The sequence below is a fragment of the Drosophila eugracilis genome, unplaced genomic scaffold (genome assembly GCF_018153835.1).
Source record: "Drosophila eugracilis isolate 14026-0451.02 unplaced genomic scaffold, ASM1815383v1 contig_47, whole genome shotgun sequence".
NCBI lineage: Eukaryota > Metazoa > Arthropoda > Insecta > Diptera > Drosophilidae > Drosophila > Drosophila eugracilis.
In genome coordinates, this window is record NW_024573338.1 from 2830371 (window position 1) to 2844672 (window position 14302).

General features: G+C 40.4%; 5 protein-coding genes across 5 annotated transcripts; 3 read left to right on the top strand and 2 right to left on the bottom strand.

The window, feature by feature from the left end:
* Nucleotides 1-1876: 1876 nt before the first annotated feature.
* Nucleotides 1877-3199, top strand: LOC108115588 (protein transport protein SEC24). The gene is made up of 2 exons (XM_017227101.2): nt 1877-1983; nt 2053-3199. Exons 1-2 carry the CDS (start codon nt 1954-1956, stop codon nt 3073-3075), a joined length of 1053 nt encoding a protein of 350 aa, XP_017082590.1. The 5' UTR covers nt 1877-1953; the 3' UTR covers nt 3076-3199.
* Nucleotides 3200-3778: 579 nt separating this feature from the next.
* Nucleotides 3779-4497, top strand: LOC108115565. Its single transcript, XM_017227071.1, has 4 exons — nt 3779-3838; nt 3894-4049; nt 4109-4282; nt 4342-4497. Exons 1-4 carry the CDS (start codon nt 3779-3781, stop codon nt 4495-4497), a joined length of 546 nt encoding a protein of 181 aa, XP_017082560.1.
* A 222-nt stretch (nt 4498-4719) lies between these two features.
* LOC108115598 lies at nt 4720-5608 on the top strand. The gene is given in 3 exon segments (XM_017227124.2): nt 4720-4874; nt 4945-5145; nt 5147-5608. Coding segments are annotated over 3 exon segments (372 nt in total). The 5' UTR covers nt 4720-4844; the 3' UTR covers nt 5288-5608.
* A 247-nt stretch (nt 5609-5855) lies between these two features.
* On the bottom strand, nt 5856-6897 carry LOC108115585. The gene is made up of 2 exons (XM_017227098.2): nt 6731-6897; nt 5856-6452 (listed from the first exon to the last, which is right to left on the bottom strand). Exons 1-2 carry the CDS (start codon nt 6755-6757, stop codon nt 5946-5948), a joined length of 534 nt encoding a protein of 177 aa, XP_017082587.1. The 5' UTR covers nt 6758-6897; the 3' UTR covers nt 5856-5945.
* A 3199-nt stretch (nt 6898-10096) lies between these two features.
* LOC108115586 lies at nt 10097-14143 on the bottom strand. Its single transcript, XM_017227099.2, is given in 3 exon segments — nt 10097-10388; nt 10391-10657; nt 14008-14143. Coding segments are annotated over 2 exon segments (495 nt in total). The 5' UTR covers nt 10647-10657; nt 14008-14143; the 3' UTR covers nt 10097-10149.
* Between the last annotated feature and the right edge of the window lie 159 nt (nt 14144-14302).

Here is a 14302-nt window from a genome sequence, read left to right on the forward strand (position 1 = left end):
GTGCGTTGATACACTGGAAATAAAGTCTAATTTTGAGCTTTTTAAAATATTATTTAAAGGTAAAATATGAGATTAAGATAAAATTAGAGAGCTTGATGACTACCTTCTTTAAGGAACCTTAGAATAGACTTATTTGGCAATCATATACATCCCCTTAGTATTGTTTTAAGTGTACCGCCCCCTTAAAAGACCCTTCCTTTCACTGATCTCCGCTGCATTCATGGCGAATGTCAAGTGTTGGCAGTTGGCTTGCCAAGATGTTTTGTTTGACGCCGGAGCAACGCCGGAGCAACGCCAGCAACATTTGCTGTGTCAAGTGGCAGTCAAGTGCATTTAACAGGGCGCGTCTTTGATTGACGTTGGCCCGCGTTCGGAACTATGGCAAAGGGCCCAAAACGCAGGGCGAAGGATGCTGGCAATTGCCAAGGAATTGTGCTGCAGGCGACCGTCAGCAGGCAGCTTGTGACTGCGTGCAATTGTCAAACGGAAACGCAGAAACAAAGACGATGTCAGCACAGTTCAAATATCAAAGTCTGGCTTCCTTTAATGCTCAAGAGCTGTAACATTTCTGGTGCATGTCAATCGCTTAATCCGGTCGAATGGCTGTTTGCAACATCGAAGTCAGGCATATCAACTGGCTTATTGCATATTTATGAATCCATCTGGTTAAGCTAATTAGGTGCGAATCGACAATGAAAGATTACAGGCTGGCTTTTCGAACATCTGCCTTTTGTCAGCCGTTACACCATAGCAAATGCCGCTTCTCTTCTCCTTTAATGATCGTTTTTACATATTACCAGCAATCAAAGTACCATTATACATCTCCCACTCACCATATACACTTTTGTATAGTGCACATCAAGAGATCAACACTTATAGGCACATCATATGGCTAAGTTAAATAATATTAACATTAAGACTTGAAGGTACCGCACCCCAAAATAGATTTAACTAGGTTTATGCGATTTTTATAGTTCGCAAGTCATTGGCAGAGTCTATGTAAATCGGCAAACTTATTTGGTTACAAACACATGCCTGCATATTCCAGACAAGATACAACTTTTACTTTTCGCCGAGCTTGAAAACATAACTCGCTTCGCAGAAAGCACGGCCAAATGATGCGAAGCAAATTAAATTACATTAAACTTGGCCGAAGCGAACCGAGCTGAAGTGGCTAAAAGCGGAAAGACCAAAAACATTTTCACGGCCCTCAGCACTGCAAGAAAGTGTGTCATTTTTGTAATATGAAAATATATGTAAGAACATAACTTTAAGTTTTTTAAGAAGGTGAAAAATGATTTTAGAATCACCTTTTAAATAGAATAAAATTGGATTTTTTGAAAATAAATTAGTCTGTGTAAGATTGACCCAAAATAATCGTAATCTGTGAGTATTCAATAATACATTTTTCTTTTTATTAATCTTTCAGAGTAAAGAATGGAAAATTGCATAAACAGAAAGTGTTTTGGTTATGTCATAAAACCCTTTTATGTTTCTTAGAAAAAGTTTGAATACTTAATGAGATCATTTTTCCGAGTGCGTGGAGAAATGCAGGCAGACAATGAAGAGCAGCCCGAGCAGCTCTGCTGGCACTTTAATTATGACAAAATTTGCGTGAGTGATAGTCAAATGATGCCGCAAGCGGCGAGCGATCGTTGGAGTGTTGGAGCGGGGAAAAGGTAAACAAATAAAGAAATAAACGATGCAGAGACAATAAATGGAAAAGAAATTATGAAATGTGTGTTCAAACTGTTACAACAAATCAAAGCCAGTTGGCAGAAGCAGTCGCAGCAACAAAAACAACAGCAGCATCTTGAGTTTAACCCAAAACCCGTTTTTTGGAGTGATCTTCTGGCGGGTTGGCTTTGCGGGTGTCTGCCCTGCCGGAGTTCATTTAGCTGCCAGCCGGCGAAGAGTCCACAACGCGCAGAGTGTCCAAAAAAAACTAGCAAGATGCCCTCCTTATGGCTGTTTATCTCGATGGTGGGTTAACTTCGCAGTGGAATTACAAAAAGGATTATCTTTTAATTGCATATTTTGTTTGATCCCCAGCTGGCTTTGGTTAGCTGCCAGGACTATCAGTACCATCGTCCACAGACTCCTTTTGTGGCAGAGACCTACCGACAGCAGCCGCAGCAGCAACAACAGCCTCATACCACCAAGTTTGTGGTGCAGACTTTGGGTCGCACTTACGGCTTGGAGACGCAGCGGGCACCGACCATCTATGAGGATCATCAGACCCAGATAGTCCAGGTCTTGGAGCCGCGTCAGGTGACGCAATATCAGCAGTATGCCTATCAGGCTCCTCAGCAGCAGTTACAGACCTCCAGCTACCAGAATCCCCTGCTGGTCAGCACTAACTACCAGGCACCACCTTTGTCCTATGCTCCTCCAGCACCGGCTGCTCCTGCCCAGCCCATCAACTACTATGTGCCACCTCAGCAGCAACAGCAGCAATCACTGCCTCAGCCTCAGCAGCTTCAGCCTGCTCCAGCTCAGACTCCCAATTACTACCAACAGCAGCCAGCTGCCCAGCCACCTGCCACTTATCTGCCACCTCAGCAGCCTGCCCAGAAACTGTTCTTCGGCAATCCCTATCCCTATGCACCAGTCACCACTGGCTCGGGACAACAAGTCCTGGATGCAGGACACGGTTCAGGTGTGGCGCCCAATGAGGTGCAAACTCAGCTGTTGCAAGCCACAGGATCGTCACCGCCCGAAGTTCGAGTCGGAGACCAAGTGGGACAGTCTCAAAGCTCCTCCCTAGATGGCTTCGACTACAAGCAGAGCTCTCCCGGAGATACCAGGGAGTACCAGAAGTTCGTGACTAGCTGCCCAGGCGGAGGCAACTGCCAGAAGAAGGAGCTGAGTCCTGGGGAGGTGGATGAGAGCCACAAGAGGGTGCTGCAGACAGTGCGAGCTTCCACCCAGCCGCGTGTGGAGGGCTGCTTCAAGAGCCCAGTGATCTATGTGCCAGTTGGAGCTGCTGTCAATGAGCAGGGACAGCTGCGACCAAAGAATCGGCGTACTTTCGAACGCAAGGAGCAGGTCCTCTCCAGATATCCTTACAACTAAAACCCCCTCTCGCTGTAAACACTCACCGAATTTCAAATCGAATTTATTAGTTGTTATGCTTAGTTGTCAGTTTGTTGATTGTGTTGTAAATAAATCGATCGATGATTAAATTTTAAAACATAAATGTTAACCGATTCGCGTGATTAATCTAACAAGCCCAAAAGTAGGCATATCGGGTTAGGGCCAGCGATTCAGCAAATATGTTAATCACATAACCTGTTGGCCGTTGCCTAATCAGCTGGCGATGGTGATATTTTATGGTGGGATTGCGTATGGCCGAGCCATCAAATGCTAATTAAGCCAAAATCAAATGCACAGGGAGAAATAAATGAGGTCGATTTGTTAAACTTTTAGTGCATTATGCAGACATGCAAATGGGGTCCCAAACTAAATGGGAATATATTCACAGCTATAAACCAGTTTTTGAAAAAGGAAATAAAACATAAATCTTTATTTTGTTTTCCATCTCATTAATAATATTTTACTGGGAGAGATTGATTTGAGTTTGTTCCATTAATATTGCCTAATGAGGCATGTTAAGTAGGTTTTTTACAATATTTAATGGGTTCCAGGTCACCAGGTAGTTGAGTATTTTTAAACACCTATAATGAAAATCTCATTTATACTTTTCACAAAAATTAGAAAACCATATTTTGATAGAAATTTTGTACCTCAGTTAACTTTGGCTTATTGAAGAACGCAAATGTATTTTAAAAGAGCTTTAATTTTGATTTTAGTTATATTTTTTAAAAATATAACAGAAGTGAGGATACATAATATCGATCATTGAACAAAGATTAACCTCTGCTTACCCCCAGATCGTTTCCAAGTTCGAGTTCACTAACATCAAGTGCAATTCAAAGGACAAGAGTTTCTTGGATTTCGAGTACTGCTACATCAAATCGGTCAATCGGAGTTATAAGTATATATCCATTAGGGCCAATATACACGAAAAACCCATTAAAGATGCAGCGGTAGGTGGCTAGAATGTTTGAAAAATTATTACAAATCCTAAAATCTATCAATCCCTTAGACAAGCTTACAATTGTTCAGAAGATTTCGGTCTTATATGCCTGTAAGCCTGAACATCTCCTTCGATGTGTGTAAATATATGGCCAGTAAGAAAAACTTGCGAGATCCTATGCTGCGTCTTTACGATGAGATCAGCACAAAGTACACCAACACCAACCATAAATGTCCATTTGATGTGGGTTAATATTCAGAGTATGAAGTTTAGATCAATAATTGTTCTTAGCGCTATTGCAGCATGATATAGAGGTTGATAAGTTACCCATTCAGTTTCTGAGCCAGCATTTCACCGACGTCCTGCCACTTCCCCCTGGTGAATATGGTTTCTTTAGCTCCTGGTCATCGAAAGGTGCCGAAAGGGCAACGGTCTGGGTGTATGGCAACATAGCATAAAGTGATTTGTATTTTCTTAAATTTATTAAATAACATTTGGTTTTTGGAGTAAATATTTTAAAAAGTAAACACTAATTTCTTCCTCTGTCACCAGCAGATGTTGCACAAAAACATCACCAATGACATGAATCTTTCATAGTGACAAAAGCGATAGATAACATAAACAACCGGTTTTAATCTGTGTTCTCTTTTACCGATTCGATTATGTCATAACCGTTAGCATAATTGCATAATAGGTTCTTAAGGCAGATGAATAGCCATTAGGCGACTGGAAGCACATTCCCAAATTTAGTAACTTTGTGAAGCCCGAAGCGACGAGACATATTAAGAATTCGAATCGGAGAATCATGAAGACAACTCTGCTGCTAACTTTTGTGGTAATCACAGACCTCAGAAATCTAAACTCGTTTCCAAACTAATGACGTCAAGTGGTTAACCCTCTGCTAGATGATGACGCTTGGTGTGACATTGAGTTTGGTTTTGGCCGGTGCTGATGATGATGGTTACCTTTATGGCCAGCCATCCGGTGAGCAGCTGCAGGAAATCCAAGCGGTCAGTCTTCCCAGGAAGCAGCGTTTAAAACCACGTGTCTACCCTCAGCATCCCTCTCAAGGCTGCGGGAATGTGGATGAGGCGGACCACGTCGCTTGCCCTGACCACCTACCAAGCCAATCGCCCCCAACCGCGTCGCATTTACAAACACCAGGAAATCGAAGTGGAAAGCTCGTTCTTTGAGCCTTCCCAGGAGCGGATCGAGGAACTCAAACGGATTCTGTTGGATCAAGAATGAAAGTTATAAGTCTTAGAAATGCAAGGAAAATTTCTGTTCTTATAGCTATTCTGTGAAGTGCCGAAAATGTTCTTTGAGTTATACATAGTCATGAATCAACAAACTTCGCAGTTTATAATAATATTCAAAGACTTATTCGGTGTACCAGAAATGACTTAAAATGTATCAGTAAAATCAAGGTAATTAATTTCTAAACTGACTCAAAGCTATGTCTCCTATTTTGGGAAGATAAATGTTTGTCAATATTTAGGTTAGAGATTATATGTTAGAAACAAAAAGAGTTTAGATAAAAAATAAATATAGCTCTTATTAAAACACTTTGTTTAATTTGTGGAAGAGAAAGATATTAATATTTACCCCGACTTGAAACACAAACAAATTGTAAAACACATCATCTAAAAATATCCAAAAAAAAGTATCATCACTTTTGCATTCTCCAGAATTGGTCTGCTTTCGGTCATAAAGTGAATGTTAATGGCTTTTGGCCAATTATATAGAATTAGATGGCTCCAAAAAAAAAGTGGCCAAAACCGCATTCCAATCGAAATGACGAAAAAACCGTTTGCAGTTAACAATAAATAAATAATTTATTTGTGAGCTTAAAAAGAAAACAAAAACATAAACATATACAGTCACTGTAGAAAGGATTTGAATCCATTTAAGCATCGTAGTTGTACTTCTTGTTATTGGCCGGGTTTAGGCTATACAGATCGTAGTCGAACTGATCCCATTCCTGGTGATCCGATCCCCTGGGCTGGGTGCTGCCCTTCTTCAGCTTAAGCAGGGCCTTCTTCTCCCTGTTGATGTCCACATGGGGTATCTGCTGGCGAGCACGTTTCTCCTGGGCTGACAGCGGCTGAGGTGCTCTCACTGGGGTGTTGGACAGAAACTGAGACTCCTCCATTCCCAGATCGGAGTCGGGACTCATCTGGGCATCGTAGAAGTTGGCAAAGTTCTGCAGCTGCATCGACTCAGCGGGATGATGATCATAGTAGTCGGGCATGATCAGGTTGTAGTTTCCAGTCAGAGTCATGGGTTCCTGTGGACTTGGGGCATAGGCAAAGCTAGAGGAACTGGCTGCGGTTCCCAGATCCCTGGGGCGACTGTAACGCGGAAGGGCTTCTGAGAAGCTCAAAAGGACAGCCAAACTGCAGCTGAGCAGAATCTTTAAAGGAGAAAGGAATAAGTACGAATATTAATATTGAGTTTGGTGAATTATTTTTAAGAAAAGTGAGTTTAAACGTTCTTTTATTTAAAATAAATATGAAGGGGACTGTAATTTTTTTCACAAGTTTAATATTGAGCAAAGTTCCTAAGTTTAATATTTTAAATAATATAATATTAAATTTAAATGACACCACAAAAAGTGGATTTCCATCAGTCTAATATTGGGTTATTGTTTATTTTTAAACCACTTTAGAATTATTCACTGTAAATGCTTACCATTTGTTTATTATTTTTGCAAGCCATTGTTAATTTACGATTAATAATGATTTTATTTAATTAACTTGAATTTAATTTTAGCACTTTGTTGGTTGTTCACACTCGCTGGAGGATCTTTATGTGTTCTCGGCTGACGTCTGACTTTATTCCCCGTCAGTGCGCTTAATTCGAGCTCTTAAACCAGTCTAATGTTCTGAGCCGTGCGATTTTGTATTTAAAGCAAAAGCCAGGCGAAAGCCAAAAGAATTTCATTTCGTTTCGATTTGTTTTGTTTGCCCAGCCTCGGCTTTATTGGCATGCAAATCCGGTTTCGAAACTTTGATTTCCAACCGAGCTGAGATGAATCTGAATTTGAATCTGTTGCTGATGCTGATTCTGATGCTGATGCTGCGACTGAGATGCCGAGGTTCGCCGGGGAGTGAGTGACACACGTTGAGGCGAGGAGCACAGGTCAGGAACACCTGAGGGAAGCCGGAGATCCAGCGGTTTGTCGGGTTTGTGGCGTCAGGTATAAAAAAAAAAAAAAAAAAAACAAAAAACAAATCTGGGATACAAAAGAAATGCAAATCTGGGCGAGAGATGCTCTCGACTATGAGGCGCTCGCGTTGACACACATTTGATGGGATGATTCATGGAATGTGCTCGGCAATTAATCCAAATTATACGTAATAAAAATATTAATTGCACTCGCTTTGTACCACTGAACTTTGTTGGTTGCTGTTTATGTGTGTGTGTGTGTGGGTTCAGGTAATTAAGTGTCAGGGGGTAGGAAGAGGGGGAATATGTTAATTAACAGATTACAAATTGGCACATCAATCACGGCTTTTTATTGCATTGCATTCTGATCTGACATTTCAATTTTTGTCACCCTCCTGTCATTTTAAGCACTGATAATCCTGCGGCGGCAGTTCAATAACATTTTTTGGAAAATCCCAGGCAGTGCCTTTTTGAAAGCTCAACCGAGAGCTGAAGTTCCAAGATGATATCTTAATACGAACAGGTAGCTCTGCTGGGACCATAAATAAAATAAGAAATTAGAACACACTTCAAAGTGAGCTCTGTTAATTGGCGGCCTTTTTACGATCACTTAAGATAAGAGTTAGGAAAATCTAAGACAGGCTGGAAGTCTTCAAAGATTCGTTTCCTTGATACCCTGTATTTGTATTTCCAATTTTGTTTATATTTTAATTAAAGGATTCTTATGATGAGTTGATTCACCTTTTGGAAAGCACTTAACTTTATAACTTTTCAAATTCTTGAGTAATATAACAATAAATTAATAATTGTTGAAGATATTTATTGCCTTTTTAATAAGTTCAAAAGTTGTAAATGCGACAAATGGATGATAATTTTTTAGAGATTATTTATCTTTATGCATTGCTATTTATTTTGATTATTTGTATATATAAATTTAAGCTGTTTTTTAAACAAGAATCTGAAGAAGTTACAAAACTAGTTAAGAAGAAAAAAAAATGTTTAAATTTTTTACAGTTTAACTCCTTAAAACTTATTATAAGTAGTTTGTAGTAACTGATAAATTTTTATAAAATTAAAGTCAAAAAGGTATTTAAATAAAAGTAACTATCTTAATAGCAGACGGATCTGCTTTCGTTTAAGCTTTCTAGCAAAGTTATTTTCTGACTACTGGGGAATTCTCAGACTCCAAAAATAAATCAAATTTCGCCAAAAATGATGACTTGCCATCCGGGTTCCGGAATCAAAGACAAATCGTTCTACATATTTTAGGCTTAGTCTATAATGGTCAGCTGGGTTTAACCACAGTTTATTTACAGCCCTCGATGGGAAGTTGGTGGCAGGCCACATCGATGTTATTTCCCGCAGATCAAAAATAAATTAGCATGTTCCAATGTTTTATATTTTTGGTTGGTTGAAATGTCAGGCGCACACGCTCGTAAAAGTAGAAAGAGAAAGAGAGAAAGGGAAAGGGGGCTGCAGAAAGAGACAGGAGGCCACCCCCTCGATCAAAACGAAGGCATAAATAAGTTTTAGTGTCTCGGGGAAACCCGTTGTCGAGTTTTTGGCATTTCTCGCATTTTTTTGGGGAAATATTTAATGCCCCCGGCAAAGTCGAGAACTCATTTAGCTTTGTTTTAAGCACTTACATATCATTTCGTTTCGTTTCGTTTCGTTTAATTTGCCTGCCATTTGTACGAGTATTTTGCATATGCATATCCACAAAGTTTTCCCTTTTGTGTGTAAATTGGCCCGTTTTTAATTTTGTATTTTGTATATTTTTTTTGTTTTGTTTTTTTGTGATTTTGTGCACATGTTTTGGAGATCAAAGACATGTTTTCGAGAAGCAGAGAAAACAATGTATTCATTTTTTGGCTTGCTCTTTTTGTGGGATAAATGCAAAACATTTTGTTGGGAATTTACGTCAGAGCCGGGATTTGTATATACTTTTACTTAAGCCTGGCATAAAATTTCAATTATCCGAGGCCAAATTCCACCCGTGGGCCATTCTGTTTGGGAGAGGGTTCTGTTTGCGTTTAACTATTTGCCGAAAAGCCCATGCCACAATGCCGATCGAGTTGCCTGCCTCAAAGCAACGTGCCCCGGAATACAACCACAAAATTACTTACTCGCCAGACACGCCCTGCCGCCCCGTAGGTTACTCCACCGCCTCTGCGGTTTCCTAGACAAACGTTGCCCGACTGCTCAGACTCAATCCCGACTGGGCGGCCAAACCAAACCAAACCAAACAGCCAAGTGTCGCCTGGAGCAGCGCAGCATCATTATCGATGCAGAGGCAGCGGCGAATGCAAATCGCATTAAATCTAATATGCAACTCGACCGCAACAAACTGTGCACATCATTTGCCATCGAAACCAAGCAAATCACCCATCCACCACCCACAATCCAATCACCGGCATCTGGTCATTGGTCAGTTTCGGAAACCTCAGACAGACTTGAACTTTCGGTTCATTGTTTTGCTGTTAATGTCCAGAGATAAAGTCACAGTTGCCGGATAAATAATCACCTCTCGCAATAATTTACTTGCACTTACCTTGATGAAATTATGATGCCTGGGTATGCTAAATTTAAGCACAGCTAATCGGTAATTGAATACCCCACAAAAGGTATTAAGTGTTTTGGAAATTTATATATTTGGCAGCTGTTGACTTGCATAGATTATTATTTACTATGAAAGTAACTAGCCTATAGAAACCAAATTGAGTTAAATATTAAAGTGTAACATAGACTCTGCCACTTTATATTGCAGCCTCATTTCAGTTCTGTATTTGTCTGAAAACTTCACCAGATTTCCTTAAAGTATCTCGCCAGTAAGGGCTTTTCCTATCCAACTTTATAAGCTACTTTTTTACCATTACTTTCATATTATCCTACAGTTTTTATTATATTTATTTTGAAAACAGAAAGCTTTTTATGAGCAAAACCTAGTGCATTCGATATACCAGCCGGGGTCGTCGATGATGCTGCCGAGTAAACAACTCTTGCAAATTCGCCACCGAGGACTTAATGAAGGACATCGCCATCTCGCCGTACATATGCCAGGCCTTATAAGGACACTGATCGAAACGGATGAGTGCCTGTTGCACAATTATTCCATTGGCCAGGATATTGGCCACCAGTACCAGCACGTACAAGCATGCCACACCCATGATGATCATCTTTTTGAAGAGGGATTCTCGGCCCGCTCGTTCCACTTGGAAAGGGCATAGACAGTGACGGCGCTCAGTGGTGCGGCTAGCACTGCCATGTTGATATCGAAACGGTAGCTTAGCACCATCACCGCCGAGTACTTGACACGCAGAAAGAACGTATCCACGAAAACGTTGAAGTTCATCTGCGGACGGACCAGAGCGGCCAGGAGCAGCATGTTGAGCGCCAGGAAGGCCACTGCTTGGCGGAGGGTCACATCTATAGAGAGCATTTCTAGCCAATCTGGGAATGATTAAAAGTTAGATATATATATCGTGAAATATTAAGACTTTCTGAGATACCTTTAACGTATTTAGTTTAATTGCTATTCAATTTTCTTTTTATTATTTGATTTATATAATAAAATTAACGATTGGCTTAGTATTAAAAAGGCCACTAGATTTATAGTCGTACTTCTATATAGTGACTAGCCAACATATTAACCATTTTTTGTTATTATTGCTCGTATATTAAAATGTAAATAAAAAATGCTTAAGCTATTATAGTTTGCATAAATCATATCAAGCATTTAATTATCTTTAAAAAAGATGTCAGGAAAAGCATATGATTGGGAAACCAATAATTGTTTGAACTTTTTATGTAATAATGAGGCTATATTTAAGCAGAGCCATATAATCATAAATTATTAAACAGAAATTATAAACACATTTAAAACCACTAAAAAATATTAAAATATATATTAAACCTCGGCTAACCACTCCCTTATCATAATATCAACCTAACTTGAGAGCTATCTTTTAGACCGATCTTGCCCAATTCCAGAGTTAACCCGCTTATTTGGGCCTTTGTCAGCTCGTTTGCCTACCCAATACCCTAATTAAGACCCACTCCCTCTGGGCACAGAGAGTCGTTTGCTTATTCAGACCAGCCCGACCATCCATCAACCCAAATAGACTTCAATTAACTGCAGTTCATCAGCCTGCCCAGCGACACGAGTATGTTCCGTCCCGCACAGTCTTTTGGCTTCAACGACTCATCGAGGCCTTTTGCAATTACTTAACACATTCGAAATGTCATCACAAATGCAATGGCAATCGCGAAAACTCAGAAACCCACACACACTAGTGGACTACAGTAATAACCTCATAATATGGGTCATTAGCGCAGGCGGGACAAGTGTTGCAAGGGGCCAACCACGATGCCACGCCCATTAATTACTTGCATTTCCATCGATACCACTGAATCTTCACACTTTCCAAAGACCAACAACAAAAGGAAAAACTACAGCAAAAATAAAAAGTAATAAAGAAAACGGAGAAAAGCGGAAAAGTCAAAGAGAGGCAAAAAAAAGCAGTAAAGCTTAATTAATTGTGCATTTTCCATGCTGGCGAACTGTAGTGGAAAATTAAATGACATGGAAAATGGGAAAATTAAAAATGCCAATAGGGAAAATCGAACACAGCGCAATCTTCGCGACAACGTCAATAAATCAATGCAAATGCCCTAACAATGCCGGCTAATTGCGAAATGATTAAGCGAAAGTGGCCGAATCAAAATTCAAAATTCATTTCCATGTGCCTGTAATGACGTGTTTCTGAGCTTGTGCTTGTGTGTGTGTGCGTGGAAAGGGGGTAGTGGCGGTGGGCGGTAATGGTGACATTGTGGACCACCCGTTGACAGCGATAAATCAGCAGGTGTAATGAGTCAAAGTTATCGTTATGCATGGATCATTAATCACACACGCATAACAAATTAAGAGTACATTATTCCATTGCCACACAAACAAGCACAAGCACACGCACACACCTTTACCTAAGAGCGGGTCGATGTGTGGGCGAGCGGTATTGTTTGCATACTTTCAGGCTTGTTAGTTGACGGTTTAGGAGATTATTTATAGTTGGGTATTTTATGTGAGACATTTACTGAGCTTGTTAGTTTCTTAGTTTATTATTAACCAAAAAAGGGATATTCAGTCCACGCTGATTTTGCGATCTAACCATCCGTATTATTCTTATTGCAAAGCCAAAAATGATCGGAATACGGAATGGATTACATCGTTGAACTCGTCATTAAATTTCTAGTCGATTTCCATATATACCTAAAAATGTTAATTAGTGATCGTTTTTCGCAAAATTTGATAATGGTACCCCTTATCAAAAATGCCAAACTTTGGAAAATAAATAATTTTCCCATATCTGCAAGAAACTGATAGGGATGCTTAGTTTTGTCGTTAGCAATGCAAAACAGTAAGCCATTTTGCTCTAAGACCGTTCTAATCAAAGTTACGATATGCCAAACACAGAAAATAAGTTTTTTTTTTGTGAAAATCTTGACTGTAATTTTTCATAGAAAGTGAGATTAATAGTGACTTCAGGTTGCATTTAAAACTCCAATCGATCGGAATTCCAACTTGATTTCCCTGTTTTTTCTTTATGAAATGGATTTCGGAAACCAGAAAAGAAAGGATTAATCGAGAAATGGGTGCCTGACGTCGCGATCCCCGAAAGGAGCTTTCGTTTATTTTGGCACCAGAACTTGGAGCATTCTCGCAGCATCTCTCTATTTACCCACTCGCTAATTGTAAATGCCAATCAGGACAGTGCCAGGACCCAGCTGACAAGACAAAGCCAACTGTCTCCGAACTGCGCCGTCAGTTGAGTGCGGCTGAGTGCTGCGGGGATAGGATTGGAGGACAGGGATTGGGACTAGGATTGAGGAAAGGATGGGCTGGCTGTCTGGAGCGCTGCAAACGGGCCAAAAAGCTAGAGAGCCGAGCTGAGTTGAGCTGGCTGATTGCTCCAATTGCCAGGCGACCGGGCACGCACGGCTGCCTCATACAAACTTGCAACTAAACAGGACCCCACAACGGCTACAGGACTCACTCGGCTACAGCAACAACAACAACAATCGCTTCTGTCAACGCACAAAAGACAGCGCTGACGTAACGAAACGGTTAATTTAGAGTACGACAACGACAACGACAACAAACGAAGGCAGTTCAAAAGCCGTCAGCGCGAGATGAGATGAGGTTGCAGATGGGCACAAAGAGAACAACACGGAGCAGTAGCAGCAACATAAACACTGAAAAAATAATGAGTAAAAGAACAAAACTCATTCATTCCCTTGGATTTTTGGATTATTAAAAACCAACTATGAGTCAACAAGCTCTACATTATTAAGACTCATCTACAAAAACAATTTAAAAACTTTCCACTTGAACTCAATTTTCATGAGAGTACTTATATATTTTCTCCCAGTGTAATAGCAGCAACAACAGAAGCAGCAGCTTTGTACCATTTGCATAGGGGCGTGTACGAAGTCCGGGATCTGCAATTACAAAGCACCAGCTCGAGATTGGAATGAAGGTTGGGGATGGGGATGGGGAGAGTTCAGAGAGGATGGGACGATGAAAACCGGAGATGGGGCTCTAGATTCTAGTCATATAAAACATTTTTTAGTGCGCTGATGCTGGCGAATGTTTAGAATTTAATTAGCCACGCTCCCTGATTATGCGTGCATGAAATTACAGCCCCGTCGAATGGCAGGCCCTATAAAATGTGTACCGAAGTGCCGATGACAACAAAGGAGCCATAGCCAAGCACCACACCACCCACCCATGGCACTCTACTCACATCTGCACGACGTCAAAGGGTCGCAGGCACTGCCACATCCAATCCAATTTCAATTTGATTGTCGTAACCAACAGCTAACGGGTACTAAACTTAAATTTTAAATATTTATCATTCGAAAGCACATAATTTTATAATAACTTCGGATATATTTTAAAGGTTTTTGACTTGGACAGAAAAGATTGCTGGGTGAGAATGTAGGTGTTAAGTTTTCTTCTCCGAAAAGTATAAATAGCTAAGGAAAGTTTGATCAAAATCATATTCTTGGTTATAATGTTTTGCGTAAGTAAGCCTTAAG

Coding starts and splice junctions, on each gene's coding strand:
- LOC108115588 (XM_017227101.2), top strand. CDS start 1,954: ATGCCCTCCTTATGGCTGTTTATCTCGATG. Junction 1,984..2,052: donor TATGGCTGTTTATCTCGATG/GTGGGTTAACTT, acceptor TTTGATCCCCAG/CTGGCTTTGGTTAGCTGCCA.
- LOC108115585 (XM_017227098.2), bottom strand. CDS start 6,757: ATGGCTTGCAAAAATAATAAACAAATG. Junction 6,453..6,730: donor GCAAAAATAATAAACAAATG/GTAAGCATTTAC, acceptor TCTCCTTTAAAG/ATTCTGCTCAGCTGCAGTTT.
- LOC108115565 (XM_017227071.1), top strand. CDS start 3,779: ATGTATTTTAAAAGAGCTTTAATTTTGATTTTAGTTATATTTTTTAAA. Junction 4,050..4,108: donor AACCCATTAAAGATGCAGCG/GTAGGTGGCTAG, acceptor TCAATCCCTTAG/ACAAGCTTACAATTGTTCAG. Junction 4,283..4,341: donor ACCATAAATGTCCATTTGAT/GTGGGTTAATAT, acceptor GCGCTATTGCAG/CATGATATAGAGGTTGATAA.